Source organism: Amphibalanus amphitrite, unplaced genomic scaffold (assembly GCF_019059575.1).
Source record: "Amphibalanus amphitrite isolate SeventyFive unplaced genomic scaffold, NRLGWU_Aamphi_draft 000885F_arrow, whole genome shotgun sequence".
Classification (NCBI taxonomy): Eukaryota; Metazoa; Arthropoda; class Thecostraca; order Balanomorpha; family Balanidae; genus Amphibalanus; species Amphibalanus amphitrite.
Window position 1 is genome coordinate 81,459 of NW_024882379.1, and position 15,572 is coordinate 97,030.

General features: G+C 55.3%; 1 protein-coding gene across 1 annotated transcript in view; it reads left to right on the forward strand.

The window, feature by feature from the left end:
* LOC122367642 overlaps window positions 1-15,572 on the forward strand; it is a gene marked incomplete at its 5' end in the record, with an annotated part of 123,978 nt that overhangs the window by 78,984 nt on the left and 29,422 nt on the right. The window contains one exon of the mRNA XM_043340953.1: window positions 7,108-7,234. Within this exon, the coding sequence (XP_043196888.1) occupies window positions 7,108-7,234 (127 nt within the window). The remainder of the gene's footprint in view (window positions 1-7,107; window positions 7,235-15,572) is intronic.

Genomic DNA, 15,572 nt, shown 5'->3' on the forward strand with positions numbered 1-15,572 from the left:
TCGTTATTTTTCATTTCAGAAGTTGCAATATAGAAAAGTAAAAGCATGTATGTAAGGAAAAAGTCAGCCGATTTCTCAGCTACTTCAACGAGCACGGCCCCAGTAATTCCCCATCCAATTGATTTAAAGTGGTAGTTTCCCCAAAATTCCCCTTCCATGAGTGCTTCTGATCTGCGGGAACTCACCGTTCCACGGAATCCTTTTGTACCAGGTCTGGACAGTAGCAGCACGCAAAGGCTTATATGGCGCAAATCCTTGCACGGTTCTGCTGTGCGTGTTTCAGCAATATTTTCATGTCCATTTCCTCCTTGTGAACGGCGAGCGATGGAAATAGGTAGTCGTGTCTCGCTAGCGTTTTTAGCAAAATATCTACCTGTGCCTTTCTTGCTGATGTGTGAAATCTGTTTCCCCGAAGACGCCCTGATGAGCGAGTCTTTTTTACGTCCGCTATCTCATGTTAACAGTCATAGAACACGTTAACAACCGGCAGTCCGGACAGCAAGGACGGTTTCTCTGGTGTTGGACTCCCGACACGACGACTTATCATCGCCTGTCTCCGTCCACCCATTGTATGGCTCCTGCATCCGGCTTAGGGTACCCCTTGTCTCCCCCAGTGCATGCATCATCTCTTCAGCGACATGGCTGCGAAGGTCTGTTCATCGATGCGTTCTACTTCTTTCGACGATCGAGACCGCTGTGACGATTTGGTAGCAAGATCAACAGCAATGACATCTCCAACCGCAATGTTTTGCTCGCGAACACCATTCGGCAACGCCCAGCTGCCTTGCAGAGGTGCTGAAAAGCTTTTTTCTGACACCTTCCGCACCATCTCTCACAAGCCGTCCCTTCAAACCATCATAGGCCGAGTGCAAACTCCGCCGCCACCCGCTGCTCTGCCCTGCCACCGCCTGACGCTCTCCTCCGCCTGGGGGTGGCGTGACTGGTAGCTTTGCGGGCCACAATCGGTCATTTGGTTTCCTCTACTGCGACAGCTGGGCCGGAGGTGGCTGCATGGTGGGAGCCACCTGCGCTCCACGTGTACCTGCAGTGGTGTGGCAGGGCGGTGGGGGTCGTGGAGGCTCCGCGAATGGTCCGTGTGGATGTTCGTGGATGGATTGCGGATATTGCGTGGATGATCCATTTCCACGCTTCATGTGATTAGCTGTACCGTAGCATCGAGCTTTGCAGTATAAAGCATAGGATAAGACAAATAAGATGCAGTTCTAGACTGCAGTGTGTGATGTTGTGCGGTATGGTTAAGCACACCACCCACACCATCCATCTCCAATTATCCTCATTCCTCTAATCCACGGGTGATCTATGCCTGCACGCCCGATTTCGCCCGACCTTCGCACAGTCCTTGAGAGCATTCCCGGTTCCTTGACCGTGCTGCTGTCGCCTCTCTCTCTCTCTCTCTATCTCTCTCTCTCTCTCTCGCTCTCTCTCTCTCTCTCTCTCTCTCTCTCTCTCTCTCTCTCTCTCTCTCTCTCTCTCTCTCTCTCTCTCTCTCTCTCTCTCTCTCTCTCCGGATCTCTTTGTCCTCCACTCTGCCCTGCGGCTGCACGTGCGGCACCGGTGACGTACTTGGCACGGAAAGTGTACTTCCCCATTCTCCGACCGTGAGGAAACGAAGCGTGAGGCGATGACAACGGATCCACAGCCAGGGCCGTGTGCGTGCCAAATCGTCACCCAATTTGCCGGGTGGTTAAATTAAACGCTACCGTGCATTAGGGCATGACTGGGTAACATTCCATTTCACGCTGGCCTGTGCATGTGAGGCACGAGCATCGTTCGGCGGCTGAACGGACTCACGACTGCCGGTGCTTCCAGCGCAGCAGCGCCGTGACGACACCCTAATTTGAGGCGGGATGGGCTGCCGGCTGGCACGGAAACGGAGCCTCATCGGCCTGTTGCCACGAGTGGGTCTCACACAGCGGGCTGTCTGATCGCGCTGGACAATCGCTGTATCGAGTGCCGGGTGGGTACGTCAGCAGCCGGGTGCAGGCGGTGACGGCGGTGACGCTGGTAGCAGCCGAGGTAGCCACGTGCCCGTTATCATGCCATCTCCAGGCGGTCGGCACGAGGCGCGCCGAGCTGAGCCCCTGAGCTGAGCTGAGCCGCGCGGAGCCGATTGACCGGCCGCCTGTCCGCCTTCCTGTCTGACAGCCCGTCCAACTGTCCAAACTGGCCGCAGATGTATGTGCTGTCACCGAGGTGGCTGTGGTTGCTGCCACAGCCCACACAAACTTACCGGGAAGATCGGACCGAGTCGATTTTAGTTATCACGTGCCTGCATCAGATGGCATGACGCCTTCTGTCCTACATTTCATAGTTTTACCTTCGTTATGTTTTTAACACATGGCCAGGCATGATGACTTACCGTCCTGGTAATGCTCGCTGGCAACCACAATCGATTGGTCAAGTGAATGTAAGAAATAAATATTCCGTTGCATATAAGGCGAGCCATTCGAATTTTTAAGGCGCCGCGTGTCCGACAATCTTGTTTCTGGTGGCATTTTTGGTGCCTTTACACGCTTACCGAGTTACGCTGCGCGTTTGCAGCCGGAATTTGCGGCACTGCAGGATCAGCAATCAGGTTTGGGCTTTCCTGGACAGGACCGGTAGGTATATATGCTACACCTGTTGGTCGGGCAGCCACCGGACCGATTTCCTTCTGCGCAACCAGGCCGCCGCGCCGGTCGAGTGCAAGGTCGATGAACTTCAGTACCCACGGTGTCACAGTCTCTGGAGTTTGTTTGATTGAACCATGCGTGCGTTTTCATCGGGGCTATTTTCTTTGAACGGTTGAAATTTTGTGAAGATCTGAATACAGTAGCCGATTCACCTGATTCTGACAAGTTTACCCACTCAGCGGTGGATTTATTTTACAGCTGTAGATTCCTCGACGCGATTTGCCTGTATGGCCAGCCTCGCCATAAGGGATTACGTGGCCAATTCGCAGTCGTTGATGGAATTTTCCCATTTTTGTGACGGCGCATCGCGATAATCACTTAGTCGGCACAGTATTCCATTTTCTAGTAAGGATGTCAGGATTTAAATGCTCTAAGCAGCGGAAAAGTTGGCTTCGTAATACATAAGAGGTATCATGCTGATTTTGACCGTCTTTTTTACACAGCAAACTCGGCCATTTCCCTGGCACATAATTTGAAATCTCACATAGCGACCTCGCCATATGTAGACCAATGAGCTCATTTCCTATCCAGCAAAAATATTCCTATTTGTATATGAAGTAACCTTGAGCCGGAGCAACTTCTCTCACAAATGTCAAATTTCTTAGATCTGTTCTGGCAATTCTACCCTAACGCAGGGGCTGTTTGGTCAACAAGTGACGTCATTAAATCCAACAAAGTGACATCATTAGTCCGTGTCGGAGCTTCTGATCGGGAACCCAGACGGAGCCGAGTGGTCACCAGTTTGCGGCAATGGCGACAGGGGATGTATCGCTGTAATGGAGGAGTCGCGACGGCTCTGACGCCTCTGGAACAACCTTGGCGCGCCTCAGACAATCACAGCGCATCGGTTAGCCTGAAGATTTAGCGGCGTCTGTTGTCGCTATTTGTCTCAAGATCTATGAGGTCAAAGGAAATTCGGTGACTGGCTGAGAAGGATCACGATCGGGCGGAAAGAAGAAAATTAAATGTTCGTTTTCTTCTAGTTCCAATATTCTAAGGTAGGGTAATCATGTTGAACTTCATTTATTAGGTGATAGGAAACAACAATAATAATTTTTTCAACATTTTTAACTATCTTACCCTGGCTTGCTTGAGCTTTATCCGGACTGAGCTGCTGGGGCCCGATCTAGCTCGCTTTCGGTTGACGTTAGTGTCCGATTGGGGTCGCTTTAGGTTGTGAAAGGTTCGGTCTGGGGCTCTGTGGGTCCGTTACAACGGTCGGGACAGGTCGGTTGGGCCCTGTCGAGCGATTTGACTCTCTCTGGGTCGGTTGGGCCCCGTCGGGTGCGGTCGGGGTCGCTGTGGGTCCGATCTGGCTCTCTCTGGGTCGGGTGGGCCCCGTCGGGCGCGGTCGGGGTCGCAGTTCCGCTCTGCGGCCCAAGTATCCGGTGCACTGAGCGCGACGTCTGATCCTATCTCGGCCCGCTGTCCGCTCTCCGGAAACAACGCTATGCGGCGCGAATGCCTCGCCAGCCGCATCCGTGACATGGAGCTGAGTGCGCCGTATTGAGCAACGAACAACGAGCGGGCCAGCAAACGCTGCGTCGAACTGTGCGGTGATGGCAAGCGGGGTGATGTGACATTGTGTGTCACATCGGCAACGGTCGGTTTCCGCGGGTGGGGCACCGACGCATCCGGGCGCACCTGCTGCCTACGAACTCCAAAAAGGAAAAGTTTTATGGTTTCCACCGATGACAGAAGTACTTATGTAGACCGAATAAGGCCAGAACATGGCGGGCGGCGATATATTTGGGTATCCATTTGGCCCGACCAGCGCTGATAACCTTGTCCTGGCCTTGAGATTCCTAATCGCGGAATGTCCCTGAGCTATTCGATCACGTGCACAGCTGCAATTCGGAGGACGTTGGCCGCAACCGGGCGACTGGTGGTCCTTCCTGGTCCTTCCTGTCACGTCCCTTGCTATGTAGTTCGCCCCTGTCCGGCGCCAGAAGCCCGGTCTACCGTCGCGTCGTGTCCCCCTGTCGTCGCGTCGCCGCCGTCGCCGTCCAGTCGTCTTCCTTTGTCGATTCCCTGGCGCCGTGCTGAACGAGGGTCACTTGTGGTGAAGCCAGTGTGACTATTGCCAACCGGAAGGTGCGGTAAAACGCTTCGATATTGGTGCAATGTGGATGCCACATGAGTGCTGGTTGGGTGCCCGTTGGCTGTTCAACGGGTGCATGCAAGTACATCGGTCGTCGCAGTACCATCTTCATTGCTAGCACCATAGTGCAGTTGTCCATCCATGCCCTTAGCCACTAGCTGTGGCAGCACACGCGCCGCCACAAACGTGAGTACCCAGCCGAGCGGAGCAACAGTGGCCGTTTGGGCTCGTTTATAGATGTGCCGGCCCGTCGCTTCCCCGTTTCGGATGGGTAATGGCTTCATGTCACGAATGTCCGTCTTCCGGTACTGCAGGCTGCCGCAGAAGGTGGTTGTTGACGGAGGCCTAGTGTAACGACGAGTGACCGGGTCGGTCTAGTACCGGAACTGCGACAGGCTCGCTGTGTCTCTGTTACGGGCCATGATTTGACATAAAGTGGCTGTTATGAGCCAAAGTGCCAGACAGTGTTGGAACCGGGAACAATAACTCTGTCTACACAGAACTAGCGCGGACGGTATGAACCCAAACCATTGGAATAATGCAGCTCATTATCTATCGAAACCAGTTTCCAGAAGCCCTGGCATTCAGCCGAAGTTTTACTCGCGAACTTGTCTATAGTTTCATAATCATCTATCGAACTGGAATCTAAAAATCGATTGCTACCGTCAATCTGTGGCCCCATTCACACGGTCCGCCTCACGCACAATGCATGCAAGCTGTGCACGCAACCTATGCACTGATATATTCCCATCTATCTCACACACGCATACAGCCTCTTTTCCCTCGACTCGTGGGAACGTCCCGGGATAGGTAAAATTAATCCAACCTGCGACCTCGGCTACCTGAAGACAATCATCGCCGCAGGCACGTGTGCCGGCGAACAAAGCGCGATATTACTTCACTGAACTCGGACAGTTTGGCTCGGAACTTGCGGCGGGCGGCAGTGGGCCGCGACTTGTCAGGCGGCGAATCTGCCAAGTGTTGACCGTATCACGGAAGTTGGCAGAGACTTGTCGGCTGTCGCAAGGCGTCAACGCACTTCTGGCGCCTCTGACTTGGAGGCGTGACGGACATCAGACAAACTGATGACAGTTGATGCGTTACAAGATCGCTGGAACTGTCGAGCTGGGATTTGATGGTGCTGGACAGTGGGCACATTAATTATTAATTCCACACAAATTCCCAAAACGTGTTGTCTGGGCGTTGTTGGCAGACCAGCATCATAAAAACTCCTTTAGCATGGTTTCTGATTATTGCCCACTCCTCTGTTCATGGGCGGAACATGGCGGCCGGTGCGGGGCGGGTCCTATTCCCCGTCTCCATGGCGAAAACACGCCGACCGGTCCAGGACAGGACAGGACTGGCGGCCCGGGGAGGGGCTGACCTCGCCCGTCACTATGGAGGGCCATCAGTGACCAATCACTCCCCATCACTCCACCAATAGGGTGGCACAGGCGCGAGAGAGGACCTCGGTGATTGGCTGAGATATCCTCTAATGGGCCGTAACAGGGCCCTCAGATCCAACCGACAAGCACATCCCCTCTATTTGCCCGACCTCTCGCCGCGATGGCCTTATTCCTCTCCCCTATCGCTCTCTCCTCTGACCTAAAACTCCCTGTCTGGTGACCTCAATAGCGAGCTCTGAAGCCCTTTAGCGGCCGGCAGGCCCCGTGCTGCGGCGGCGCGCACTGACACACGCACACGCACACGCGCCGTGCGGGCCCGGGAGTTGCGAAACGGCGACCTCGTCATCCGGCAGGGGAATGGCCGGGGTGGCGGGACGGGACGAAACGAGACGGGACGGGACGGGACGGGAGTGGGTGGAACGGGGCAAAGGGGACGGGATAGGACGAAGCGGGACGGGAATGGGTGGAACGGGGCGAAGGGGACGGGACGAAGCGGGACAGAACGGGATGTGAGTAGGTGGAATGGGAATGACACTGTGGAGTAGAAAGGGCGGGACGGGACGGGACATAGAGGAAAGGCTGTTTAGCAGGAGACTTCAAAATACTTTCCCGTCAAACTCCTTAAAAACTGGGTGGCGAAACTCAAACGTCATCACTAGGCGGGATGGAGACTAGAGGGAGGGAGAGGGGCGAGTGTGGGAGTAGTGCCAACTTCTCTGTGCACGCTGTGACGTAACGAATGGTGACGTCAGGGAACTGTCACCCTTAAGGATCTGAATCCAACATTGTTCCCTCGCCCCCTCCGCCCAAAGATAAGTTCCGTCCTACCCAAATGCGTCGTTGAATATCTGACGTCCCCGTTTATTCATTTGAGCCAATTATCACCGAGTGTCGGTCTGTTTCACAGGAGAACGACAAACGAACGGAACGGAAGGAGTTGGGTGGTCCGTTGACCACCGTCAGCAACTCTGTCCGCGCCCTCATCGAGGAGAAGATCACCAAACGCCAGCAAACTGGGCAGGCGGGCTCCATAGGTAGGTCAGAACTGGGGTCGTAGCACGGCGGTAACGGGGATTGAAACGTGCATGTTTAGAAAAGGCATGAACGGTTCGATGAGTTCTAAAAATCTTATTATTTACGAAATTATCACAATATAAACCGTGTCTCAGATTCGAATTATGTCAAATGCTGCAGTCAGCAAGACAACAACTCCAATGGCAAACATTTTATGGACAGTATAGAGCTCTGTATAGAACTTTGGGCTGTGACCCGGCCCAAATAGAGACCGGACTCTCCCTACCCGGGTTATCCACCCCTGCGTCGGACATTGGCCGGTCGCGGTCACCGTCCGATCTGGGGTGGCACCACCGGCCTGTCACGGTCTGTCTGTCGGTTCTGCTGGGGGAGGGAGCAGAGATAGCGACGCCCCAACAACTGGGTCACAGCTGTGGATCGTCGCCCTATAGCGGGCCGGGCACCGACGCGGAAATAGAAACAGAGACTGCAGCATGTTGAGACTGAATCGCAAAGACAAAACACATGTGGCGGCCGCGACAGGCGACAGATGGCTGCTTGCACTGCAAATACAGATGTCCGAGTAATGCACGCCATATTGGTAGGCCTTCTCAGACCTTTTTTCGTCTGCTGGAGTGTAGGCACTCCATTTATTCTCCACTTTCCGGGTCTGAGTGAAAGGCTATTCTTTCTTCAACATACTTATTTGTAGCAATATTTACCCGCCCCATAATTGCATAAAGCCGTTAATCGTTTTCTTCCACACCATGACATCCCCCTATAGGCACACATTGAACCTTGCCGCACCCTCCGTGGACAGTTATTGTCTGTCACATCCCCTTCGACTGAACTGGGTGGGAGATGGCGACCGATGACAATCATGATGACCCTCCCCCTGCGGTCCGGCCCGACGCAATGGTCAGTTGACCACTGACCAGCGCGGCCGGTGGCCCACGGGTCGCCAGAGGTCGGCGACCTCCCGTGGTGTGGTCACTCGCCGACAACCCGTGTCCACTGCGGGTGTATTATTGCAGTCAGGGGCCATAACTGAACCTTAATTGTACTGACATGACAATTGTCACTTTGCGCATTGCAAACCCCTTCGTTTTGCCCTGCACTCTTTAGGCTCTACGTATGTCTACCTCTTTTGCATGCATCTTTGTCTCTGTCCTTTTCTCTCTCGCTATCTTTCCTCCCCCCCTCTCTCTCTCTCTCTCTCTCTCTCTCTCTCTCTCTCTCTCTCTCTCTCTCTCTCTCTCTCTCTCTCTCTCTCATCCCCGTAATATCTCTCTGAGCTGTTTGAAATCGGTTTATCAATTACACACTCTAATCTAGCGCTGTGACCCGAGGCGCCTACCTGTTGCGCTGCGATGGGCCCAAATGACCAGTCAGCAGCAAGACATGGCGCTCAGAACTCAAAGCGCAACAGCCAGTATAACCTCAGAGACCACGTAACGCGCTGCCCGCATGCATGCGAAAGTTTGCACCTGTCACCTGGGCCTATCTCCTGAACAGTGACCAATGAGCTTGACTGATCATCAAATACAAAAGCTCGTAGGAATCGGTCCCCTTGTATCCAGCATCCAGAAGCCAGCGTCCAGCATCCTAGCACCCTACACAGCACCCAGCGCCCGGCCAGCACCCAGCACCCAGCACCCAGCTCCGCACCCGGCCAGGTGGCTCGACGGCCGCCGTCGCCAGTAGCGCCGGTCGCTCGTTCCCACGGCAGCGCGCAGTGCAAAAATCCGCTCACAATGCCGGCCGGTCGTGATCTCGCAAAAATACCACATTCCTGGTCGCCAGCCGCCACCAGGCTCGGTCAGGAAAGATGGTGGTGGGGTGGTGGGGTGGTGGGACAGTGGGGGAGGGGTGGGGTTTGGGGTCGATGACGTGGCGTTCTGTCTATGGGGCCCCTTGGTTCGGTTGGGGCCGCTCGGGTGACGGACGGAGGGTGGGGGGTGGGGTCGACAAGTGATGTTTGAAAGCATACCCGCTGACTGAGAGATTGACGTGTTAGTGGGTGTGTTGAAGTCGACCGCACCGCTTTGTCCGGTAACGCTGGTCGTTATCAGCGACTAAGATCGATCGCTAGCGGTGACATTTCGTCCGCTGCCGCCGAGTGACCTCGCAGTTCAGCGGAGCGGTCAACAACCTCCGTGGCGCCCTCCCTCCCTCCAGAGGCCGATCAACAGACAATGCCACCCTTTGACCCGGCCCGCGGCCGCCTCCCCCGCTCTACCCCGTGGTACCCACCTCCCCTCTGCCTTCACATTATATCGACCCTGACGGAAGAGGCGGCAACAACGCTCCATCGACCAGTCGGTCCCCTTCGCCTGCCCTCCCCTCTCGGTGTGCTGCACGCCGCGCACGGTGGACGAATGTGGCGCGTTGGTGACCTTCGCTCCCAACCACCGGCGTCGCATACCTGCCTGCCGAGAGCCCGCCGAGAGCTCGACGCCCGCGCGCCTAACGCCCGTCGTCCACGGTTCGCCGTTCGCTGTTTGGTGCTGAGCCTGGATATGTCGAATCGAGCGAAGTTCTAAGAGTGACATGCACGTAGCTCGTTTTTTTCCAGATAGATAAGAGCTTCGATCTCAATGACGAAAGAAAACAATTTTAGGTATCTGTCATCATCTTTCTAACGAAAGAGAACACATCCAAGGCTAGGTCTAGCTGTCGATTGTTGCCACTCTGTGCGGTCATGCGGTCATTTTGGATGGTGAATTCTCAATTCATTCACTGTAGATGGTCTCGCAGCCGGCGGCAATGGGACTAAGGAAGGAGTAGGGCTGCATGGTGCGTCTCCGTGGCCCTCCCCACCCCCTGTCTCGCCGGTCCACTGCAATGGCCCATCAGACACTGTCACCACAGGCGCCTGGCTTGTTAGCGACATGAGGCTTTGTCAGTGTGGGCTGACAGCGTCCACAGCTTGTCAGAAGGCACTGCGGCGGGACTGGTCTTTCCGAGTCTCTGGGGAATAATACGGCGCATTTCACAGATGGTATACCGGTGAAACTCGTCTGTCAACTTATCAGGAAGTTGTGGAAAAACTAGTCAATGACTGGAATGTATTTCCCGCAAAATCGCCAGCATTGCTAAAGTTTTTTAAGCCGAAAGTGATCATTTAAGCGACTTCGCTGATCAATGATCAATGACAGTGACTCCAAATGCAGTCATGAGACAAGCGACTATAAAAGCAACGTTTGTTCACCACTAACGAGCCTAGCTCACGTCTCCCCACCGTGCTGTTCTCGGCCGAGTCCCCGCGGCGCCACCTCGCCCGGGAAATACCAAATCCGAGCCCACATTTGTTTTCATTGTGTTGTGTTTTCCAGCGTCTCGTCTCGCACGGCTGTTGCACTGGGCCGCCCGAGTCTCGCGGGGCGGGGGTAGAGCGGGAAGAGGGAGGGAGGAGGGGCAGGAAGGGAGGCAGGGGTGCCGGTGCGGCGCGGTGGGAGCGGGACTGCCGGTCGGCCGGTCGGCCGGTCGGCGGTCGGGCGGTCGGCGGTCGGAGCGAGGCGCCATCTGTGTTGCTGAGCCGCCGCCGCCGCCGGGCGCGGTGCTGGGGAGGAGGTGGGAGGAGCGGGGTGCAGGGGGTGCACCCGGTGGCCTTCGCACTGGCGGACCGCGGACACCGAGTTTTTGTCGGCCCGCCGCCGCGCCACGCGGCCGAGCCGGCTCATTTTCCCGCTCTCTCTTTCTCCCTCCCGCTCTCACAGTCCCTCTGTCTGTCTCAGCTGCTCGGTTCGCACCGTTTTGGCGGGTGATTGGAGGATTTTTCGCGCGGTCAGAGAACGACGAAGTGCCACTGGTCCAGTCATTGCACGGGACCCATGGTCTTCAGACCAGCGAGCAAGCCGGTCCGATTAATCCTCGACCACGCCCTGCTGGGAAGCTCAAATCCTCGGCCACGACACTCGCAGACCGGTCATGCGGCTGACCTCCCTGTCTTTACAACATCAGTTTTTCATCAGGCTGCCAGTACGGCCTGTCACCGCGTGACCACCCTACTGTCACTGGCGCGTCACTGCAGCCGATGTCACTGCCCGCCGTCACGTCCCGTCTCACCCCGACACGGCCCCACGGCAGCTCGGCCGTTTCACAACAGCTCGTTAGTCGTCATAATCAGTGTGTTTCTCAGCGGCCGGGTGGGATCTGCTCCCACAAAGAGCCGGCGTTTCCGGATTGTGACGTCACACCGGCCGATAAGACGGGTCGCGCGGCTGGGGACGCTGGTCGGTGTGCCGGCAAGGGATGACGCTGGTGACGCCGCCGCCGCCGCCACCGTCACCGCGCCGCCGCCGCGCTGCTGGCTCCAGCTGGCGATGGCTTCCGCCAGCAGGGGCGTGGGAATCTGCAAGTCAGACGCGGTGTCTGTGCGGTCACTGCTCGCTGCTCACTGCTCGCTGCTCAGTGCACAGTGCACGGAGATGCACGGCCCAGCTGTCCGCCGGCGTGCTGGGTGGTGCGGGGGTGCAGGGTGTCTGCAATCTCCTCCAGCAGTGGGTCGGTCACCTGTTAACCGGGGTGACAGAAAGCTCTTTGGTGCTATGTGAAAACCTGGGAAACTGATAGTTTTGGACTAGTGATGTTTCTTCAGTCCAGCTACGCGTAAAGTGAATTACTTGGGATTGTAGGAAGATCAGCATTCAGTTTGTGCTACATGTGGCGGTGTTTTAAAAATGAAGTCATCACTATGTATGAAGTCGTTGACAAATAATTAGTCCTTCCATTATGATCTTAGATCATCATTGCAATTCATTAATTTTTATGTTTTGGTTTATCTGCGTGACTCCGGACAAGCGAAGCGCCGCGCGATTGTAGCTATATGTAATGCGGCACAGTCTAACTTCAGGCGTTCACACCCAGCGCCATCTATGAGCAAATATGTAACCTCTTATGCGTACGAGAGAACTAGTGGCAATTCGCAAAGGTCATGAAGCCTAAATGTCATACATAAGCTGTCTATGAAACCGTGCTATGTTACAGGTAAAGTAATGGCGATACAACAGTGAAGTAAATCATTAATTTCACGTGACTGGCCTTTGTATTAAAAGCTCCAGCTAAAATGGCAGCAAGCTTTTCATCTGGGTGCCGAATGACGATGAAATATTTGATGAAAAACTAAAAATGGAAGCAAACCAGTTCAATGTAGGGTTATCAGTTGATCTGCGGTCATTGGTCATCATCTTATCACCCAAATCTGAAACAAACACTATGTGCCATTTGCGCAATTACACCGTACACGTCAACCCTTACCCCGGATTTTAAAATTTGATAACATTTAGTCCTTAAAGTTCACTATCTCTCTTCCGTCCGTAGTTTCGACATGTATCCGATCAAGTCTTCACGACCGTCTTCCGGCGCCCATTTTGGGGAGGTCCTCAGACCCATGCGGTCGGTCCGCTTCCCTCCTCGCCTGTCCCCACGCGGTGCGCAAAATGGCGCGTCTGGCCTCATGACGCGGCGCCGCCCCTCGCGGACGGACGGGGAGAGAGTCTGGGAGGAGGGCAGAGCGCCGGGGTCCGGCGGGACCGGCGGCGCCGGTAGGGTAGGGGCCGATTCCGAGAACCGCCTCTCAAACCGCCCTGGGACGAAGCAGGCAGGATGCGATGAGATGCGAGGGAATGTGGCTGAATGGTGCGCGATGCAGCAGGATGCGGCGACCCCGCCGGCGCGGTCGGGAGGCTGACCGGCCGAACCACGGGAGAGGAGTAATGGAGGGCTCACCTCCCTCCCTCCTCCCTCCAGCGCCCGAGGGGCCGATCTCGCCGCGCTGCCCAGGTGCCGGGCGGCGGCGGCGGCAACTCCCGACCCGGCCCGGCGCTCCCCCTCGCTCAGCAGTGATTACGGCCGCTTGATGGCCCCACTGATGGCCACTGGCGGCGCCATCATGGGACCCGGCGGTTGCCTCGGGCGCCGGCTCCGTCACCGCCGCCCGTCCGCCCGCCCGTTCGCCTGTCCACCCGCCGCCCGTCGTCCGCTGTTTTCAGCTCAACCATAGCCCGTTCAACTAAAATGGCAGGCCATAACCGCTGGGATGTGCTTCCGACGAGCCTTAGATAGGCGCTAAGGAGTGATGAATAAGAAGGCTGGACACGACTAAAAATGGTCATTGGCCAACGAATGCCAACAAGTGACGATCGGAATAAATCATGGACAGGTGCGTGACTGTTTTGGTCTACTGACATCTAACCGTCGTACCACTAACACACTAACGTCTTAGTGCTGCTATATTTGAAATGAGGGCGTCTTTAGGTTGTTGTCAATAACTGGACTTGGTGGCGGAGCATAAATGCAATGATTGCTAAAAGCTGCATGATAAGTTCATCGATTGTTCTGCTTATAATGATGAATGGGTTCCTCATCTTATGCACCAGTATGCCGGTTGTCTCAATGAATCTCAGCGCCCTGACTCAGCTCCAGCCGTCGTTATGGCACATCTCACTCGCGCCCGGCGTCCTCGGCACGACAGCCCTCTCCTGACCGGGTCCGCTATCTCCGGATGTTTGGGCCCACTGGACGGACGCATGATTTCATCCGCTCGCAGCCAGTCCGGCTGGTGCTGTCGCGCCTGTCGCTATTGGGTGCAGATACTCGAACTGAGGGTGGTGTGTCGCCATCCCGGACGGATATGAACCGGCCCCTAGGGCGAGCCTGGAGAGCCAGTCGGCTCTGATGAGGCCCTGATGTCATTCGTTAGTCATGGTGACGCGAATGGTGGCGCTCATTATCTTTGTGCGACTGCGTGAGTTGGGTCAGGGTTGTCAGGAGTTTTATCGAGTGATTCGATTGTATTGTATGGGTAGAGGAAGCACAAGTTTTGGTACATCTAGCCAGGCTATGAATCCGTATGCCTGCATAAGAAAAATCAACTGCTGTGTTTTACAGCCAAGCACATGAGTGCGACATCATATCATAATCAGCTGCTCGTGACTTTGGACATGATTTATCCACAAGACTGAGTTAACACTTCGCTTTGTCAATGCACTGAGTTATGTTTAAGTTCGCTAGACTGTTGCATATTGCATAATGCATAGCTTGAGTATCATATTTAGATGTCTTATATTCTTGCTCCTCTCTTCTAAATTCATCTGGCTTCCGACGGAGCCGTCGTTGCGAGTTTCCGTTCATCCCGGACACACGTTTCGGCGCTATTTATTTGCGCTCGCGTTTGATCGGGTGGCATTGGCCGAGTCGTGTTTGTTTATGCCCGGTCTGCAAGATCGTCAGAGAGCATGCATGTCCCCGAAACGGGTATTGCGCCGTTTATTTTTACTGCAGACGCCAGCCCGTTGAAGTCCGTTGATCCCCACCCTTTGGAGGGGAGCCGGCCTGTCGGTTAGTCCGGTTGGTTGGTTGGTTGGTCTGGAGACGGTCGGGCGCGGTCGGGAAGACGGTTGATCTTGCATTAGATCGGGTGGTTGAGCGGTTTATTGGAAGAGAGACCAGCTGAGCGGTCGCCTAGTCGGCTGGTCAAAAGACAGGTCTAACGGTCAAGTAAGCGTTCGAGGCTGGCGCTGGTCAGATGTCCGCTGGTCAGTTCGCTGGACAGTTCACTGGCTGAACGGTCGGCCGGGAGGCTGGTCAGTCGGGCGGGGTCGGGCGGTCGGTTGACCTGGTGGTCGGTCGGACGGTCGGCAGCAGCAGATGGTCAACATCGGACTCTCGGAGCGGAATGGACTGCCATACCGCGTGGCGGCCTCATGCAAGGCAGATGGACAGACCCCAGCTTTATCAAAGGATCCCGCTTACCGTTAGGCGCTAGAGCATGCGATAAAAAACCTGTCTGTCAATCTGCATTGCATGAATTCAGCGATTCGTGACTGCTCGTGAGTGCTTCGGTTCTGGCCTGTGACATTTGTTTCTGTGAGCTCTCGTAACGACCCATGGCCACGCCTGTAATGGTTATTGCATTGATGGCTACTGGTCTGGACACTGGTAATGGCAGGATCCCTGGGCGTTGGCCGGCCATTCAGATCATGCCACAAGTCTCCGGTGACTGCAGTGGGCATTAGGATTTTGTGAGACTGAAAGTAGAGCGGTACTGTCCGGTCGTCCGGCGTTAAATCGTGATACGCCGATGGTCGCAGGGCGTATCCATGGTGCTGTGGATGTAGCTTTTACTCCAGCAGGAGTGCACGTTTCTAGATATATCGGTTATGTGGCGCTCTGTTCCGGTTCCACACACGCACAACTGTTCTGTCAGGGCGTCTCAGCCAACTGGCATGGTTCCCTCAGCCGTCCAGCTTGTTCATGCAGCTGACAGCTGTGGGGTGTGCAGTTGACAGCTGTGGAACATGCAGCTGACACTGGAGTAACAGCTGGACGGCCAGACAGCTGAAACGAACTGATAAT